Source organism: Dasypus novemcinctus, chromosome 1 (genome assembly GCF_030445035.2).
Source record: "Dasypus novemcinctus isolate mDasNov1 chromosome 1, mDasNov1.1.hap2, whole genome shotgun sequence".
NCBI lineage: Eukaryota > Metazoa > Chordata > Mammalia > Cingulata > Dasypodidae > Dasypus > Dasypus novemcinctus.
The window spans coordinates 200,663,628-200,684,737 of record NC_080673.1 but is presented as its reverse complement, the minus strand read 5'-3'; the positions used below and the strand labels follow the sequence as shown (position 1 = coordinate 200,684,737).

The 21,110-nt window shown below is 43.9% G+C and overlaps 1 protein-coding gene across 2 annotated transcripts in view; it reads left to right on the top strand.

Moving 5' to 3' along the window:
* The window catches only part of STX18 (syntaxin 18), a 133,466-nt gene that overhangs the window by 56,234 nt on the left and 56,122 nt on the right, over positions 1–21,110 (top strand). Inside the window, exon 2 of one of the 2 annotated variants that reach the window (XM_058301150.2) lies at positions 10,998–11,065. In XM_058301150.2, the coding sequence (XP_058157133.1) occupies positions 10,998–11,065 (68 nt within the window). Of the gene's footprint in view, positions 1–10,997; positions 11,066–18,616; positions 18,719–21,110 lie in introns of those variants that run through there. The other variant, XM_058301154.2, reaches the window with a different exon arrangement.

Sequence of the window (21,110 nt, the reverse complement as noted above, 5' to 3'; positions counted from 1 at the left end):
CTTTTAGTTCGTGGGATGAAAAACAGTAAAAAGTCTAGAATGACCCTTTCTAAGTTGGGGAACTGGGATGGGAAGGACTGGGCGGGACTCAGGAGTGCCGGAGGGGGAAGGGTCGAATGATTTGACCTTGGCGCCAGTTGCTTTTGAGGTACTAGGGGGACATCCAGTGGCAGATGCAGGAGAGTTGGACACACTCGTCTGTGTCAGGTGGGGAGACGGCCTGGGGTGCACTTTGTGTAAACAGTGTAGAGCTCTGTGGACAGGAATGAGAGTGCTTAGCAGGAGTGTGTAGAATGAGAAAAGTGCAAAGGCTGAACTTAAGTAAGTTTCAGAGGTGAGCAGAGGAGGAGCCAGTGAATGAAGGCCCAGGAAAGTCATCAGAGGTTTAAGAAGAGAACCTGGGGAGAGTGGCATCCTGGAAGCCAAGGAGTAGAGCACTTCAGGGAGGGTGGCATCAGTGCTCGTACGAGGACAGGCGCTCCCGCGACTGCTGTCGGCCTCCCCAGTGCCCTTCTTTCACAGAGGATGCTGGTGGAAATCAGAGGGAAGTGACAGGCTGGCAGGTAGGCCAAGCCCGTAGTACTTGTTTACTAAACAAGTTATGGAAAAACAAACAGCAAGAAATAAATGATTCTTATACTTAATCCCTTGAAAATTGCTGCTGTGATGGGTACAGATGCGCTGGGGAACTTTTCCGACGCTGGGTGGGACTCAGCCCCACCAGGGCTTCAGCGCCCGGAGCCTCGCGCAGGAGCGTTGGTTCTGCACTTGAGCTGTGATTGGTGTTGATGGCCTTTTTCGGCTAAGACGGAAAGAGTGGATTTGAAATTCAGTTAGCAGGCTTCCAATTAAACTTGGGAACACAATCCTAGTGAAAAAGCATTTTAGCCTACAAGTAGTTGGCAAACATTTATACAGCCGTGGTGGTTCTGGCTGTGCCTCTGGCTTCATACTAAACTGAACAGCAAGCTGTGTCCACTGATTGAATGAGAAAAAATAATGACTTTGTGTTACAGAGAACTTTTTACAATATGCCAGAGGGACCTAATGGAGTCTCTTTAATCTTGAACAATGCTTGTTTCTTGCACAGGCAAATTCTGCAAATCGGTACTTAGTGTTTCTTAATCAATCAGGCCTTTGTTGGGAGGGTTTTGAGTGCCAGCAGGACAGAGTTCCTATCGTCCTGGCTGGGGGGAGAGGGGCTGGCAAGTCAAACCACTGCTGTGACCAGCAAAGGACACTTGTCAGCTGCTTTGAACTCTCCCTAGAGTTAAAATGCTGTTGACTTTGAGAAAAATCCCACCATTTTGTACCAGGGTTTTTGTTTTACAGTTTCTCTTGATTTGGGTAATTTACAAAACACCCAGAAAGGAGCAGCTAGCAGGGCTGTTCTGTGGGTGACACGTAAACAACGCCGGGCCCTCCGCCTGGGATGGCAGATGGCAGCCATGCTCCCTAGCTCCCTGTGTATTGAACCTGCCTAGAATGCATGCCGTGTTTTAAAATCTTCTCAGGCTCATCCAGAGTGTACATGTATATTTTAAAACAATGCCAATTCAGTGTCAGACTGCTCAGAACAATTAACCTTATTAATCCTTTGAGGCCACTTGAAAAGGAAGAACCAGAGAAATTTTAAAAGCCCTTGGAAAAGTATTGTACTGTCTTGAAGAGAGTTCCTCGGTAATCCCACTGCTGTAGTACTTGTGTTGCCATCCTGCAGATATTGTCAGGTAGCCGACTTACTAGGTGTTACTTTATTGTACTATTAATTCTTGAAGGATAGAAGTCAGTTTGGAGCATTAAATAATCATTGAGGAAGCACTCTGGGCTCGGCACCGTGCCTGAGGAGCTCCCTTCAGATAGACATGAAAACGTTTCTGAGCAAGGCAGTGATGGCTCTGAAAGGTCTATGCCTGGGAGCGGGGTCCTGAACCTGGCCTGGGAGCGGCAGAGCGGACTTGTAGGAGGCATCCCACCTGGGCAGGGCCCTGGGGGTGGGAGGAAGTCATGTGCTGGGGGTGTGGGTTCAACTCAGGAGCTGCCAGCAGGGACCTCCTGCTGGGGCCCCGGGTCTCAGGCTGAAGGAATTGGACTTGATCCTGTGGGTACTGGGGAGCCAATGTGTGGTTTTAGTCAGGGAAGTATGTGGGGAGATTTGCCTTTTCATTTTAAAATACTTTTTATCTGATTATAAAATTATACATACTAATTGCAGAAAATTTTAAAAATACAAAAGGTATTAAGAAATCAAAACTACCCAGAGACAAGCATCAATATTTTGATGAGCAGTGTTGGGGAGCCCTGTTTATGTATCTCTGAAGCTCTAAATATATGTAGATACGGATCTCTGCCAGGGACTCACACAGTACGTGCTTTGTGCAGCCTTGTTTCCCCCACCTCACAATATGCTGTGGCAAATGTTTCCATGTCCGTAGTATCTCGCGTTGATTGCCCCATGGGACTGGATCACACAGGGTGCTGTTGTCCACATCTTGAGGTGCTTTTGTTTCTGTTTGGTCTCTCCTGGTAAAATCTTTATGTGTATAAGGACAGGTAATGGGAGGAAGTCTCCCCTTGCCCCTTTCAAATGCATCTGATAAAAGGACCACATTGCACGTACTGTTTTGTAATCAGTTATTTGAGTGGTAGCTCAGGTGTGTGGAAGAATTTGGTGTTTTGATGATTTTGGACATTAGCCTGATTAAAATCTAGCTACTTTAAGGTGAACTTGATTTATCTTCAGAGAAAGGAAGGGATGAGAGAGATGCATACCCCTGGTGTCAGAATATAGTTTAAATAACATGTGATTGAGCATCAGCCTCTGGAAGCCAGGTCCTGGCAGCTCCTAGAGTGTGGCTGCTAGCTTGGAGCCGGCCCGTAGCAGCAGACAGTGCCCGTCACCTGAGTGGGTCTTCGCAGAATTGGGTACTCTTGATCTCAATGCATGCCTTCTACATCAGTGCTGAGAGCGACCTGCAGAGACCTACCAAGCGCCGCACACAAGAGGGACAGCAGGGTCATCTTTGCTGGTAGGCTTGTGGAGCTGGAAAACATGCAGGCACTTGGTGTGGGAGTCAGACAGTTTGGATGTGAACCTTTTAAATTAAACGTGCTGCAGTTAGCAAGTTCTTAAATCCTCAGTGTCTTCTCTGTGCGGAGTAAATGAGGTAATGGGTGCATAGCCATTGGAGCCTAATGTACTCAATAAAAGCGGGCTATTAGCTCCTGCTACTATTGTTTTCTTTAAATTGTTTTTATAATATCTCCCTCCCTTTGTAGTGAAGCCAAAAGAGATTAAGAAACTTGCTCAAAATTTCAGTTGACAAAAGTTAAGAGTTTAAGGGAGCTTAGAAATAACCGGCTTTTCTTCCCAGCCCAACTTTGGAACTACCTACAAGGGAAATACAGGAGTCAGAACAAGAAGAAGCCAAAGGAGAACCTGGCTTTAGATTTGTGGCCAAATGCAGGTGGAGCACAGGCCAAAACATACCCTCTCAGTCCCTTCTCCAGATCATAGACCAGAGAAGTCTATCTTCCTTCTTAGTTTAATGAGTGAAGGAATATTAGTCTAGCTCAGGGGCTCTTAACAAGGGGTCTGTGAGCTTGAATTGAAATTCAAAGAAACATTATTCTTATGGGGACATGTTGGTGTGGGGTGTGATATATTTATTAAATAATGCATAGTACAGTGTGGCCTAAGTAAGGGGTCTCTGGTTTTCTCCTGGCTGGCAAAGGGGTCCGTGGAACAAAAAAGATTAAGAAACCCTGATCTAGCTAAAGTTCCTCCACAGGAAGCATAAGGAGTATGCCTAAGTAAGCAGTAAGTGGCAATACAAGGATTAGAACCTGAGAATCTTTTTTTTTTTTTTAGGAGATGCTGGGAATCGAACCCAGGACTTTGTATATGGGAGGCAGGTACTTAACCACTAGAACTATATCCGCTTCCTCTCCCCAAGAATCTTTTTTTAAAAACTTTTTATATTGGGAAACAGACATGGCTCAACTGATAGAGCATCCGCCTACCATATGGAGGGTCCAGGGCTCGATACCCAGGGCCTCCTGACCCGTGGTAAGCTGGCCCACACGCAGCACTGCTGTGCACAAGGAGTGTTGTGCCATGCAGAGGCACCCGCACGTAGGGGAACCCCACATGCAGAGAGTGCTGCCTTGCGTGGAAAAAAAAAAAAGAAAAGCACAGCCTGCCCAGGAGTGGCACCGCACACATGGAGAGGGGACACAGCAAGTTGATGCAACAGAAAAGAGACACAGTTTCCCGGTGCCACCTGACAATACAAGTGGACGCAGAAGAACACAGTGAATGGACACAAAGAGCAGCCAATGGGGTAGAAGGAGAGAGAAATAAAATCTTTAAAAAACAAAAAACTTCTTATATCAACACATAAATACTATACATGAAACCTGTCTTAAATTTTTGTACAGAAAAACTCAAACTTAAGCTAAATATTAATAGTGTATTAGTTTTCTGGCAGTATGATATAAACTAAATAACTTAGCCTTTGATCACATCCCGTTTCTGCCGCTTATTAGCTTTATGATCTTGCTTGGACCTCAGTTTCTGTATGATTCTCCCTGAATTTCTTTCCCACCTGTTTTTTTTTAGTCTGCTCTGCCCCTTACAGAGTCCTTTATTCAGAGTTGTCTCCAATGCCCTGTGCCCCATGCCAAACTAAAGACTGGGTGTAGATGAACTCAGACAGGAAAGACCAGTCCTGGAAGTTGGATCCATCAGAACTGCATGCATTGGTTAAACCACATTTAGAGGTGGTTTGAAGATTGATGCTTAAAATGAATTGGTGGCCATTTTACCTTCACTCTGACCTTCCTGTTTTCTTGCTCCTATCTGTAGATCTTCCTCGCAACATCCGATGGCTTTGCCATCTCTAAGCCTGCTGTGTGCAAAACACAAGGAATAGTAGCTAATCTCCAAGGAGACATCAGTCAGTGAAAGCATATCTTTCTTGTCAATGTTTCCGTTTTCAGTATATTCAAAAAAATTATTTTAATCAACATACACAAATACTATCACATGAAACCCATTTTAAATTTTTATGAAGAAAAGCAAACTTAATTAAGCCAAATATTAAGACTTTATTAGTCTTCTGACAGTATAATATAGAATAAATAGTGTAGCCTTTGAGTCAGATAAGCCTGTAGTCAAATCCCACTTATGAGCCTTGTGACCTGGCCTGGGCCTCGATTTCTGTGTTTATTAAGTGGGGTGAGGAGTATGTTTAATTCCTAAGACTGTTAAGAGGCAGACAGCATACGTGCCAAGCACTCTGTGCACTGCTCGCACACACAGGCTGGCACCCAGAAAATAGCAGTCACTGTTGGAAAGAATCAAGTGTGTATTGCAGTCTTGACTATAAAGTCAAGAAAAAAAGAATAGCCCATCGTTGTTCACCCAGATAGCTTTTTTCAGTTCTCAGCCATCCCCCTTGTGAACCCAGGCCTGGAAAACTAGTCACAACCTGCCAACCAGCTGTGTTGAAACTTGGTGCTTAAGAATTCCAGCCTGTTACTTAGCCTGCCAGGGTTCACCCATTTGGGTCTCCGAGCAAATTACTCATCCTCTCGGACTCCATTTGCTCATCTGTCAAAGAGGCCTGATGATATTAGCCATCTCCTGGGCATAATGGGGAGACTGGATGACTAATGCACACAGAGCCCTGGGAACGCTCCCAGGATCAGAGTAAATGCTCAGTGAAGGTTTATTGTTTTTAGTGGCCATTGATCCTGTTAAATGGAACATTAAGCAAAGATTATAAGTCCTTAGTAATAAAGTAGCTAGAAATTGTGGGAGGGATATAGTTGTTGGTTCAAGTGTGGGTTAACACCTAGTGGTGACAGAAAATCTATACCTCAAAATGACCAAAAATGCTAGAAGAACAAAGTGCTAAATGGGAGATTTTAAAAATAATTTTTTATTACAGAAGATTTCAAATATATGCTAAAGCAGACAAAATAGCTAAGGAAACCCCACATACCCATCTTTAACAGTTATCAACTCATGACTAATCCTGTTTCATCTACTACCACCCCTACCACCCCCCAATAGTATTTTGAAGCAAAATTCTGGACATTATATCATTTCATTTGTGAATTTTTCAGTTTGTATTTCTAAAAGATAAAGACTCTAAAAATAAAAAGATAAAAACATAATCATACTATTATCACACCTAAGTAAAATCATATTTCCTTAATATCATTATATATTAAGTGGGAGAATTTTAACCAGTAAAAAAAGGACAGTACAAAGTAGACATCAAAATGACTTAATATCAGATGAAACTAGAAAACACCAATATTGTACTCATTAATTGAAGAGTATTGAAGGAGCCCATGCTAGTTTAGCATGATTAGGGGTTCTTGTCCAGCTGGGTTGGTATCTCACCTCTCAGGGCCTTGATTTCTTTCCACTAATAAAACATCTCTTTCCACATGATGGTTATGGAAATTAAGTGAAATAACCAACTTCAGGTGACTGGCACAGAGAAGATAATAAACCTTAAGTTCCTTTCCTTTTCTCTATTAGCTACAGTTTAATTTTTATTTTAAACTACACTTTATATTAGAAATAGAGGATTCTCTATTCTTTTTCCATATCCATCTTTTCTGGTCGAAGCATATTTAATATAATGTGGAGGTGTAATCAGAACCACAGCACAGTGACATCAAAAACTTTTCCAAGATGGACCATTGATGAAGTGGAATGCTGTCCAGCCAGTGAGGACAGTCTGTCTTCTCATCAAGTGCATTAGGTTACACAATCTCACTGGATTTTACATGGTGACACTGCATCTTATCAATATACCTCATGGACTTTTCTAGAACTAGCCAGCTACTTCTCTCCTTCATCTTTCTTCACTCAGTTAACTATGTGCAGTCTGTGTGACGTGGCCTTTGATGCCTTTTTGATCCAGCTAGTACTTCAGGATTTATTGGGTCTTGAAGCCTTGTCTATGGGATTTCCCTTTTTCCTCTCCCTTTCTTTACCTTCTTTCCCCTTACCAACATTTAGGTATTACTGGGGATACGAAAATGAATAGGACATAGATCCTGACCTTAAGGAACTTAATTTAAGACTGGTGGGGGTGACAAATACTTACAATTATATATGTGAATATAAGGGCTGACTGGTTATCTATTAAATACCAGGGTGGCATTTAGCTGCTAAGGGAGGTGTCAGGGCAAGGCGTCTTAGAGGAGGTAACACTGTAGCAACCTGGGAAGGATGAGCAGAGGTTCTCCGGGTGGGACGGATTGGGGCAAAAGAAGGCCAACTCAGGCAGAGGATGAGCAGTCAGAGTCAATCCCCATGTCATTTAGTGATATCAGCACTCTAAGAAATTGACAATTGTTTTTGAGCAAATACACTTTCATTTTATTCTGATGTCCTTATCAAACTTTACACTGGAATGGCCTTTCTCCTGTTCGAAATAAGACGTATTCTCTTAAGGTATACACATATTCCTACTTTATCATCTCAATGACTTTTTTAAAGTTTGTACTATATGTGGAATCTTTAAAAATCTGATGCATAGAACCTCTCTTAAAGTGTGAAACTGTGAGGGGTTGAGTTTCCCAGCTGCTGAAACACATACCACCCAGTGGGTTGGCGTAACGACAGGACTTGGCAGGCCTACAGTTCCAGCAGCTAGAAGGCTGCTGACCCCGGGTCGGGCTCTTGCCTGGCTGGCGATCTTGGAGGTTCCTTGGCCTTTCCATCACGTGGCTGAGCACATGGCAGCGTCTTCTCCTTCCTCTTCTGGGTTCCGTTGACTTCCAGCTCCTGGCAGCTCACATGGCTTCTCCTTCCTGCCCAATATCCTCTGCTTCTAAGGCCTTCTGCTCTATTAACTAAGCCCCCTCCTTCAGTCTGGGTGCATCTTAACTAACGGCATCTTCAGAGGTCCAGCTGACCAATGGGTTCATGCCACAGGGCCAGCAGCTGGGACCTGAGCATGCCTTTTGTGGGGGCATGATTCAACCCCCAACCCAGAGAGTGTCACAGAAGACCAAGGGTGTGTGGTCACTTTATTAAAATAGTTCAGTGCCCTGAGAAGGTCAAATCTGGGGATATTTTTCTGAGCTGCTGGTTTGGGGTGGGATTGGGTGGGGAGGTGAGGTAGTGCATTATTTTGTCTACCATGGTAGGTATAATCCTTTTTGGGGGGGATTATTCAGCATCCACTATTTATTTAACATTTAGCAAAAGTGTATGAAGCTCTGCTTTGTACCAGGAACTGTGCCTGACAAGCCCTGGGGAAAGAGAGGGCTCTCTGCTGGCTAGGAGCACACAGTTTGCTGGAGGGAAATCATCCTGTGAATCAGTCCATCGTGAAGGGATGGGGCAGAAGGAGGTGCATGCACAGGGCTTTATGGAGGCTGAGAACTGCCTGTGTCTAGGAGCGTGGAATGGTATGGGGGAGGGAAAGTGAGGGGGCATTGGATTCTGATCTTGAAAGAGGATGAATAATTTGCCATGGAGAGGGAAACATCTGGGTATGTGGGTGATGGGAAGCTGCATGGCATGGGCTCAGCCCCACAGGACTTTGGGACTGAATTGTGTAGGGCTTTGAGTGCTGGCTTCAGGAGTTTAGACTTGAACTAAGTCCTGAGGTTACACATTGGCCACCTGTAAGCCAATGCAGCTGGCAGAGCTGATTTCATTGGCTATAGTGCGTTTGAAAACCAGAATTCACCACTGCCAAATGTGCCGTGCCCACCCACTTGCTTTGCTCATTTAAGTTGTCAGCCTGGCCTCTAAAGATAGTAGAGTTTTTGATACTTGATTGACAGGGGTTGGGTTGGGGTTAGGGGTGGAAGCGTTTGAGAGCTTTGTAACAGAAGAGCAACTTCGTCAAATCTTGTATGTGCTGCAGTGAACACTTTGCTCAAACATCTCTTTTTTCCCAACAGACTTCAAGTCAGTTTGTAATACACCTTTTTAAAAATTCTTTTGCTTTGTTTACTTTTTTAAAAATTTTTTCTTTTGTTTTTTGTAGTGTGTTTTGTTTTAATATAATTCACCTTACCTGGAAAGCAGGAATAGGAGTGGGCAGAAGGCAGCAGTGGTAACCTAGAAAACATGCTCAGTTTGAACTGAGGCAGCCCTGGTGTGAATCCGAGCTCTGCCACCACAACTAGATGTGAAGCCTTGATGCCACTTAGCTTTTTTTTTTTTAGATTTATTTTTTATTTACTTCTCTCCCCGGCCACCCACCCAGTTGTCTGCTCTGTCCATTTGCTGTGTGTTCTTCTGTGTCTGCTTGTATTCTTATCAAGTGGCACCGGGAATCCGTGTCTCTTTTTTGTTGCGTCATCTTGCTGCGTCAGCTCTCTGTGTGTGCGGCGCCACTCCTGAGCAGGCTGCACTTTTTTTTCTTCGCGTGGGGCGGCTCTCCTTACGGGGTGCACTCTTTGCACGTAGGACTCCCGTACACGGGGGGCATTCCCTGCGTGCATCAACACTGCGCATGGGCCAGCTCGCCATACAGGTCAGGAGGCCCGGGGTTTGAACCCTGGACCTCCCATGTGGTAGGTGGATGCTCTATCCATTGAGCCAAATCCGCTTCTCATACCACTTAACTTCTGTGAGGTTCACTTTCCCAAGCTGGTTAACCGGAAGAATGACATTAGCGCCCACCACAGGCCTGTTGGGAAGGTAGAGTATGTGAGTGAAAGTGCCTCACAGGATCAAGGATAGAACAGCTCACAATAAATATGTGTTATTTGATAAACAAATGATTATTGTAGCCATTCTTTATTTTTTCTTCAGTTCATCCTTTGAAATGTCTTACGATGTATTTCTGAACTTCATTTATTATGATCTAGACTCTGTGGGTAATTTAATTGAATCCCTGCTGATGTATCTCCAGACTAGTGCTGGATGTTTCTTTGGTGATAATGGTTTTTTTGTGTTTATACATAGATTCCACAGATATTTATTGGTCACCTTCTGTGCTTCATGCTGTACTCAGAACTGTGGAGAAAGCCATGTGCAGCCCCTTTTTGTGTAGTTCAGAATCTCACTGAAGAATCCAGAGTATATGGCAGTGTATAACTGTGTGCCACGCGGGTGGTATAAAGAAGTTCTTCAAGTTCAGAGCCCTGGCTTGGCCTTAACAGAAAAACTTTGGTGAAAAAGTTGAACGTTTAGCAGCCCTTTCAAGGCCAGGGCTACGTGTGTTTGGAATAAGTACAGAGGGCACCAGTGGGAAACTGGCATGACCTGTGTGTGGTGATGGACAGAAGTGGCTACTCGGCTGCGTTCTCCTGCTCTCCTTCTGGAAGCATCGTTGTCCAGGTCAACTATGAGTCCCAGCTTCTTCCTATGTCTTCTTTCTCCTGCTGGTTCTTCTGCCTACTTTTTATTTATTTTTCAATCCTGACCTCCCTGATGTGGTAGGTGCATAGAGCAGGTTTCTAAAATACTAGAAATCAGGCGTTACAGTTAGAACCCCTGTCTTTTTGTTCATCCCTGGAAAGAGGCCAAGGGGAAGATGGAGCTTGCCTTGGTGCTGCTGCTCCACGTGGACCCTATTTCCAGACATGACATCTCAGCCTTAGGGGCTGTCCTTGGGGACACTTGGAGGAAGCAACACTTGTCTGTTTGGAACTAATTATTCCATAGTATCTATGCAGGTATAAAACACTCGAGGAAAGGAACGAATCTTGAAGCACACGCTGTGTACATGGTCTTCTTTAATCTTTCTGTCCCTCAGAGGTCATCCATTCCTAATGCGGTAGAGCATGATGACCAGTGGGGGAAGGGCCCCGTGGTAAGAAACCCACGCCCCGGGATCGGGAGAGACTCCCAAAGTCACCCAGCACGTTGGCAAAGGGGCGACACCAGAGTTGCCGGTTTACAGCTTCAAAGTCTTCCTGCAACCCACATTCCATTCTGTATTAATTTAAAATATATGATGTTTGAGTGTTATCTGCCTAAACTGTTCATTTTCTTTTCATTTTAGATTTCTCACATTGGCAAACTGAGGGATTTTCTTCTGGAACACAGGAAAGATTATATTAATGCTTATAGGTAAGTGCATACTTTTTACCATGACTTTTACCATGACTGTTCTTTCCATGCCTATATTCCTTTTGAACTTGTGTCCTTACTTTTTACTTAATAACACTTGTCACATGGAAAGTGAGTTTGGTCTTGGAAGAATATCTGCAGAGTACAGTGGAGCTCTCACAGCGAGGCAGGTTCTGCCATACCCCGTGTCCTTAAACTCATGGTAGAACAACCACAATATCTTCTTTAAAAAAAAAAATTATTTTAAGATTTATTTATTTATTTATCCCTACCCCACCCCCTGCCACATTGTCTGCTCTCTGGGTCTGTTGTCTGCTCTCTGTGTCCATTCTTCTGTGTCTACTTATATTCTCATTAGGTGGCTCCAGGAACTGATCCTGGGACCTTCCGGAGTGGGAGAGAGGCGATTACTCTCTTGCACCACCTCAGCTCCCTGTTTTGCTACATCTTCTTGTTTTCTCTCCTCTGTGTCTCTTGTTGTTGCTCCAACTCTCAGCATCGGCTGGCACTCCCATGCAGGGTGGCATTCCCACGTGGGCCGGCAATTCTGTGTGGGCCAGCTTGCCCTCACCAGAAGGCCCTGGGCTTCCAACCCTGGACCTCCTATATGGTAGACTGATTGAGCCACGTCCATTTCCCATCAGCAGTGTCTTCTAATTTGATACACCCACATGTTTGTATCTCTCCATGTGCCATTATCTCCCATCAAATGAAACTCTCCAAGAATCCTGGTAGAGCAACGTAGTTCAAGCTGGGGATTCGTGCATTGTGTATCACCTGACCCCGTGGTGGAGCAAAGTTTTCAGCACTCTGCTAGGTTATGCCTCACTGTCTCAGTCATGACCCTGGGTCTTGCTATTTTGGTGACATCCTTCTGAGTACATTTCAGTTCCTTACCCTAGTGTCAGGTGGTCATGCCTTCCTTGCCAATTCTGTCCCCAGTCCTGTTGGTCATGTCCTTTTGTCCTTCTCCCAGGCATTTGACACTTGCTAGTGGCAACTACTAGCCTACCTTGGCTTGGCCTTCATTTATTAGGATGCTTTTTGATGAATGCTTTTGTTCATCCCTAAGGATCCTATCAATTACAGTCTCTCAGTGGGTAGGTCCAATCTCCATTCAGTAGCCCTGGTCCTTTTGAAACATAAATTGGATATGTCTCCACCTGTGTAAACTCTCCAGTAATGCCCCAGTGCAGTTAGTATTGACACCATTCTCCAGACAAATTTTTCTGCCCTCAGGAAGCTTGCATTCTAGGTGGGTGGAAAAGCCAGTAAGCACCAGGCTTGTAATATGTTAGATGATGAGTTCTCTGGTCAAGAGAAAAAGCTGAGCCAGGTGACAGGGACTGAAAGTATTGAGGAGGGCTTGGAGTTTTAGATAGAATGGCCAGGGCAGGCTTCCTGAGATCACCTCACAGCCTCCTCCCCTGAGGTTGGCAGCCCTCCCATATGAGCTTGCTCTGGTGCCCTCCTCAACCTAAAATTTTTTTCTCATCCTTTCCTTCTTCCCACCTGTTTTAGAGAAATGCTTTGCTTTCCTTAAGGGTAACTCTTCACTCTTATCTCTTCATTCCCATCTTCTCAACTATTGCCATGTTCATGATTCCCATCTTTTTTTTTTTTAAAGATTTACTTATTTATTTTATTTCTCTCCCCTTCCACCCCCCACCCCAGTTGTCTGTTCTCTGTGTCTATCTGCTGCATGTTCTTCTTCGTCCGCTTCTGTTGTTGTCAGCAGCACGGGAATCTGTATTTCTTCTTGTTGCGTCATCTTGTTGTGTCAGCTCTCCGTGTGTGCAGCGCCATGTCTGGGCAGGCTGAACTTTCTTTCACGCTGTGCAGCTCTCCTTACAGGGCACACTCCTTGCGCGTGGGGCTCCCCTACGTGGGGGGCACCCCTCCGTGGCATGGTACTCCTTGCGCGCATCAGCACTGCGCATGGGCCAGCTGCACACGGGTGAAGGAGGCCTGGGGTTTGAACCGTGGACCTCCCATGTGTTAGATGGACGCCCTAACTGCTGGGCCAAGTTCACTTCCCACCCATCTATTTTTTGATCTTCAGATTCTTTTCTCAGTAACCCTTCAGCTTATACACTAGATCCTTAAGCCACTTAAGCCATCATTTCATTGCTAAATGTGTGAAGAAAGTCAACATCAGGTGTGTGGAATGTTGAAGGATGTCCCCAGAGATATTTTCTTAATCTTAATCCCATCCTGAGTGTGATCCCATTGTAAATATGACTTTTTGAAGATGTTGTTTTACGTTAAGGTGTGGCCTAGTAAATCAGGATGGGTCTTAATCCTGTGACTGGAAGCCTTTGAGGGCAGGCCACAGAGAAGCCACCAGGGAGGAGTAGAAGCTGGAAGTCAGAAGCCAGAAGAGAAAGAAGAGGACATCGCCACGTGCATTGCTGTGTGACAGACAAGCCCAGGACCAAGGCTCACCAGCAGCCAGTCCCAGAACACCAGTCTTCTGGGAGAAAGCATCACCTTGCCTAGACTCCTTGGTTTGGGGCTTTTCCTAGGCCCCAAACCATGAGTCAGTCAATTCTATTGTTTAAGCCAACCTGTTTTATGGCATTTCTTTTAGTAGACGGGAAAGTAAGATGGGGCTAGCCACCTTTCTGTAAAAGGCTTTCTGGTCCACATATGGTTTTTGTTGCATTATCTTCTCTTTTTTATGACAACCCTTGGAAAATGTAAAAATCATTTTTAGCTCTCAGATTGTACAGAATCAGGCCATGGACTGTGTGGGTTTGGCCTGTGGGTGTGGTTTGCTGACCCCATCACATGATCCTCCGCCTTCTCACCGTTCTCTCCCTCACTAACCCTATGAGGCATGGCATCTGTTCTGAAACGTTTCTCCTAAAGCACATCTGTGACTTCCTAATCCAGTGGCTTTTTCCCAAATGTAATATAAATACAGTTAAATAGCAGGCATTATTTTGTATGTCTCCTTTCACAGGATGTTTTTGAGATTCATCCATGTTGCCATTTGTGAGCCATACTTTGCTCCTTTTTATTACTAAGTAGTATTTCATTGTGTGAAATTACCCCAGTTTGCTTATCCATTTATCTATCAGTGGACATTTGGGTTGTTTCTAGTGTTGGAGCTATTATAACTAAAGCCGCTGTGAGTGAGTGCTCTTCTACAAGTCTTTTTATGGACATGTATAAACATGTCCTTGAAGAAATTGCTGGATCATATGGTAGGTATATGTTTAGCTTTAAAAGAAACTGCCTGTATTAGGGGTGCTGATGCAGGGGTGCTGATGCAAAGTACCAGAAATCCGTTGGCTTTTATAAAGGGTATTTATTTAGGATAAAAGCTTACAGTTACAAGGCCCTCAAGAGTCCTACTCCAGGTACCATAAGAGGTACTTTCTCACCCAAGTCAATTGCCACATGTTGAAGCAAGATGGCAGGTGGTCTCTGCCTGGTCTCTCCTTCTTTCTTCTTCTTAATGCTCCATGGGCCCAGCTTCTTCAAATCTCAGCTGTAGGCTGGCATAAGGCTCACCTCTCTCTGGTGGCCACCGGATCAAAGTTCTCTCCTTTTCTGTGTCATCACAAAGTTCTTTCCTCTGGAATCTATGGAGCTCTTTCTTTTTTCTTGTGTATCTTCTTCTGAGTGTCTTCTTGAGTAAGTGTTCATTTATATAGCCCACCAAGGGGGCAGGGACTTAAACTGTGTTACACCCTACTGACCTGGTAAAATCAAAGCCCTAATCTTAACATAATTTAATCAAAGACATATCAGCTGAATCTAACATTGTTAAAGGGTATCACGCCCCGAGGAACAGACCAGTTTACAAACATAATCCATATCTTTTTTTGGAATTCATAAATAATATTAAACTGCTCCACTGCCCAACAGTTTTCCTAAGTGGCTTAATCATTTTCTATTCCCAGGAGCAATGCATGGGCATTTTAGTTGCTCACATCTTTGTCAACTTTGGATATGGTTCTCTTTTAATTTTAACCATCGTAAAAGAAAGGTGAAATGGTCTCTTACCATTTTTAATTTGGTTTTCTTTAATGATATAGAGTACCTTTTGGCTTTTTCTCAACTTTCTACTTTGCTATAGCCTTTAACCCTGCTCCCCATTTGACTGCAATTACAGTGTTTTTCTCCTCCTTTTACCCCTTTTCTGCTTCTTTGTCCTTAACCTACCACCTAAGAACTCCAAAGTCTCTCCTTAGCACTTTTCTCTTCTCTGTCTCTATTTTGCATTAGAAAAAAATTATATAGCCCTATATTATTATCCATCTGATAATGGACATCTGTCTCTCCATCCTTAGTTCTTACTCCTGTTTAGATCCTCTGATAAGCACTAATGAATATTTTTTCTCTTGTGGTCCTCCCAACAGCCCTGTGAGGCAGGCACTATTACTAACTGCATTTACAGGAGGGAACTGAAGCGCATAAAGAAGTAACTTGCTGAAGATCCATACAGCTAGTGAGCTGCTGCACCAGGGTCTGACCCAGGCTGGCTAACCCCAAGGCCATGGCCTTCACCACCACGAATTCTTATGCATTTTCCTGGCTTCCTTTCTAAATGCATGTCTTGAACCTCAGACTCCTCTTGTCCCAGTTTGTCCCTGTCCCCCCTGCCCAGCACATCCGAGCAGACCTCCCTCCATGTATCAGTTCTGCCTACTTCCTTCCATTCCCTCCAGTGTGGTTTTGTGCAGTCCTGCTTGTTACTTGCATGAACCATTTGTTCCCACCTTCCTTATTGGTCTCCCTGCTCCTTGGCCTTTCCTCTCCCAATTTGTCCTGAAGGCACAGCTCTGATCATTGGTGACCTGGCTCCCCACCTCAGATCCCTCCTCATGGCCCACAGAATGGGGGCTATCCAAGCTCCTTTCCAGATTTTTCCTTAACCTCACCCCCTTTTTCATCCTTCTTTCTCTCCCTTTCATGCATCCTCTTGCTGCGTTCAGAACAGACAGCTATCTACCTCTGTGCCTTCACTCTTACTATTTGCTTTGCCTCTTGCCCTTTACCCCAGTTGGGGCATGTCATGTGTTCCACTTGGTCTCATCCTGAAAAACCCACTTTCACCACTACCTTCTCCAGAAAGCCTTCCCTGGCTCTGCTTTCTTATCCAGAAGGTTCTCTTCTGCCTCTGAATTCTGACAGCTGCTTTTCTGTCCTTTTCTCATGGTGATACTAGTTATTGTTCATTATCTCTTCCACCAGATTTCTTGAGGTGAATAACTGCACCATCTTCCATCTCTGCATGTTTCTGAGTTCCAGGAATTGCTCAGTTGATTCATTTATTCTTCAGTTCATTCATCCAGCATGTGTTTATTGAGTGCCTACTCTGTGTCGTGCACCATGGCAGCATTGGGCATATGGTGATGAGCAAAGACAAAAAAGGTTTTCTTTCCCTTCATGGATCTAGTTGTAGGATTCACACTGACAGATGTAACATTGCAGACATGACAGGGACTACAAAAAGAGAGGCTTGCGAGGACCTATGAAAGGAATTTAGCCTTGTCAGGGAAAGTGTCCTTGAAAAAGTGACCCTTGAGCTGAGATTTGAAAGTAGGCACTAACTAGATAAAGAAAGGAGGGAAGAGAATTCAAACACACAGGGAATAGAATGTGCAAATGCCCTGTAGACAGTACCTTCCCTCTGGTAGGTGCTCAGTAAATGCTTATTGAACAAGGAAAGGAGGATGCAAATCACCAGAAAACACCATTTGGAGAGGCAACAAGAGCTCTTGTGCCTTCGGTGGGGGTTTTGATTAAGGTTATTTTTAAAAAGAGTGAAAGCATTTTATCCAATCTTCCAAAATGATTTCTGGAATAGATTCCAATTCTCAGCAGACATAGGCAGGGACGTTGCAGTACAGGTATCTTGTCTTCTATCCTCCCCTTACCACCTTTGTAGCTGGCTTTAGTGAGAGACTTTTACCACAGGAAATCATGTTTGATGAGTGGGAATTAAGGAAAAGTTAGATTTGACTTTGAAATGACATCATTAGGAGCATCTTATAGGCTTTCATCTTTCTAAAACAAGGGATGTATTCATTTCAAAAGCCTTCTTCTTACAAAGTTAGAAAATATAAAGCAAATTCTCTCTTTTTTTTTAACTTTGTCAATATATACAGAAATAGAACTATTTCATATAAGTTCTTTAACAGAGAAAATAAGTGAACCTCAGGTGAATTTTAAATAGTCCCTGATAGTTTGTATACTTAAACTTAATATAAGCAGCTTTATACTTTTTAATGTATTTCATTTGTATAATTTTGGAATTATTAAAATATTCTAATGAAGGACACTAAAATAAGGACCTTATTTTTAAGTTATTGGTTAAAATAGTTGGTTAACACTAGATGGCAGTGTAAATTTTACAATCTAAATATTGCATCAAATACCAATTTGATTGGCCATAAAAATGGAGGCTGCAGTGATTTTGGAAAACTTTAAGAAACTGGTAAAAACCTATTAATTTTCAACGTTTTCTTTAGTCCCTGACAACTTTGGTTAAGGATGTGTAGAGATCTTTTTCAGAAATCCATTGTTAACTTGCCTTTGCCTTGAAAAGGCATCCAATAAGGGTGATGCTCTGAATATTTGTAAAGGAAATTTTATTGTAACATAGCACACGCACTCACATATTGTCTGTGGCTGCTTTTGCAGTACAACAGCAGAGTTGAGTATTGTAACACACACTGGCCCACAGAACTTGAAATGTTCAGTCTGGCCCTTCACAGAAAAGTTTGCAGACCGCTGCTCTAAACAATGGCAGTAATAATTATTCATCAGATAGTTCAGAGGGTCAGATGAGACACTATAATTGAAGTGTGCTGCCAAAAGAAAAATGCGGTGGATTTGTTTAAAGATTATGGTTTCAAGGTGCTGTGCCTTAACTTCATAGTAGTTCTAAACTTTGAATTCTAATAGTGATATTAAGACTGCTATCCTCAGTGACATGCAGCTGCCTCTCGCTCTGTTTCATTGGCCCCAGATCTCTGCCGCATGGACTGGCTCAAGTCCTTCTCCTCTGATGTCTCTTAGTACAGCAGGCAGCTGCCCTCAGCCTTCCCCTTTCCCAGCTATGATGGTAGCAACCGCTGGGATTGAGGATCTGGACCCCCGGGGCCAGTTCCAGCTCTGCCACCTAAGTCACATACCCTCTGTAGCCTCTAGACCTTCTTGTCTTAACCAATCCATTGCCTCATTATAAAAACTGTGTCTTTTGCTCATTTTCCTCTTTCCAGCTGGTCATCAGCACCAGTGCATCCTGGGTTCCTCTGCTACCCCTGTTCTGGTCCCTTTGAAAATGTATGGACTTTGGGGTCCATCACACCTAAGCTCCAGTCCCAGTTCTGCTATGTGGTAGTCATGCGAGTGTGTGCAACTCACCTAACATCTTTGTGCTTATTTTCTTTTTTATAAAATATGGATAATGTTCTTGACAGGATTAAATGAGAAGCGTGTGGTTCCTGGCAGATAAAGGGTACTTGAATCAGAACCCATATGGCCTCTGATACAATTGGAGAGAGTCAATAACAAGATGCTCTCTTTCCTGCCAGAGAGAGAGTGATGCAGGAGCCTGAACCACATGATAGAGCTCGACATATCAGCTTCATCACTGGTCAAATCTAAGCTGGTACCAAGATCCAAGGCCTGTGGGTGAGTGGCCCTGCTGCTGTTCTGCTCTTGAATGAGACAGGCTCAGCCGACCATCAGTGCCATGAGCAGCCACAGTCCCTAGAGCACAGGCAGTGGGCGCAGGCCCCTTACAGCTTATGAGATGGGGCAGAGCAGAGCCTCGTGGTGTGCACACAGGCATGTCCCAAAGAGAGAGGAGAGCACTAAGGAGGCTGTGGCTAGATGTCGGGCTACCAATCAGAGAAGTCCCTTCTCATCCTGTGGGGAAGGGCAAGGAGGGGGGACGGGGAAGAAGGAGGTTTGAGTGTTACTCTAGGGGAGTTGGTTCACATAGAAACACAAGGACTAGGGAAGAAATATTTCCCCAGTGCCCCAGGTTCTCTGCAGGAGGAGAAAGGCTGCCCTTAAGTTCTGCCTCCCAGAGGTGGCAGATTGTTTAAAGCTTTTTTTTTTTCACTACTACTCCTTCCCAAAGCAATTTGCTGGCCATGGCCTACTCCTAGTGACATTTGGTATGCAGTATGATCATGGAATGGAAAGAATATGTATAGAAATATTGCCTTCAGATCTATGAGGCTTCATTAGTTTGACATAATTAGTAAGCTGTAATTTTTTCCAGAATGTGGAGCTCAGACTTTATTGACCCATTTAATTCTTTGATAATGACATTTTACTAGAGCAGAACAGCATTCAACTCAGGTAGTAGCCTCTGGCTGTAGCTCTGAATGGTTTTTAATAAAAAATAATTTCTCTCCTCCTGGTAGATATACCTTTTCTACAAAATCCTGACAACAAAACATACTACTTGGGGGAAAAGTTTTTGTGGTTTCTGTTGTTGTTACCAATAGACTAAACATACTCTCAATTTCCAATTCAAAAGGTTAATGTATAGTGTGTCCTAAAGGAACATTGCCCTTTAATTGAGTAATCAGTTTTATCAAATGAACCTTTAGACCTTTTCGGTTTCACTAGGCTGAGTTTCCATTAAGTCAAAGTATAGAGTAGGAGGATGTTGGTCTAATATTCTTGGAATTTGGAATCCATCATTTATAGGCCTGCTCTGTCCAGGGGATGCTTATTCCCTCTGAAGTAGGTACCTTTCTAATTTATTTGTCTCTGATGAGATGGTTTCTGTTAGGAACCAGCGGAAGGCATAAGCATAAGGCTCCTGGCCCCTGTGCCCACCACACTCATTCCTCCCCAGGGGAAGAAGCATTAGTCAACTTACTGGGGAGTTGGGGAGAAGGAACTGTGCATGCTTTTCAGTCCCTTTCTTCTTTGTCTCACTTTTGGGTCATCTGCCTCACATAAGAGTACTAGTAGTCTGGTTCTCGGTTATCACTATGTTAAGCCAAATTAGGCAAGTAAATAAGACACTAAGGAGTGTTAGGATAGGAAACACTTACACTTCTCTCTCTTCAACTTTCACAGAGGAGAGGAACATCCTTCCCCCAGGACACTGTGGGCTTCCTGCTTCCCCTGTAGGAAATGTGGAAGTAGTGGTTTTGGTGGGGAATGGGGAAGGTGCCACACCAATAGAGGAGAGGGAAAGGATCTGATTGTTGGGACTGAGAAGAAGCAACCCATGCTTAGCTTTCTCTTTTGCGTGGGGCCTGTCCTCAGGATGTGTATATTGCGTGCTCTAAGTGACTTGAATTTTTGAGGGAAGGCTTTGCTCTATTGAGGGGTGCCTGCAGGTCTTGGGAGTGAGGGTAAAATCAATTCAGGAGGGACTTAATAGGGAGAGCAGTCATGGTTGTATGCCAAGCCACGGTCTCCATTTCAGCCTTATTCATTAATTCAGTTCATTCAAAATGTAGTTATTGATGATTTATTGATTTATCTTGATGGTGATAGAGCAGTGAACAAACAGACAAAATTCCTTGCCTGCATGAATTTTTTTTGGTGCAGACAATAAACAACATAAATAAATATAGGGAGAGAAAGTTAGAGGAGAGGAGAGATGGAAAAGGGGACAAAACGTTCCAGAGGGTACAGTTCCATATAGGTAGGTGTATTAGCCAAAGGGGTGCTGATGCAAAATACCAGAAATCTGCTGGGTGTTATAAAGGATATTTATTTGGGGTAGGAGCTTACAGTTACCAGGCCATAAAGCATAAGTTACTTCCCTCACCAGAGTCTCTTTCCTCATGTTGGAGCAAGATGGCTGCTGACGTCTGTGAAGGTTCAGGCTTCCTGGGTTCCTCTGGGCTCAGCTCCTCTAGTTCCTCCACAAGGCCAGCTGTAGACTATTAGGGGAACAGCTCTGTTTCCCTGGGGCTCCAGCTTAAGACTTCAGCATCAAACTCCAACATCAGAAACCCTCAACTCTGTTCTTTGCCATGCCTTTTATCTGTGAGTCCCTACCCTAATCATAACTCAGTCATGCCCACGTACAGATCAGATTACAAGC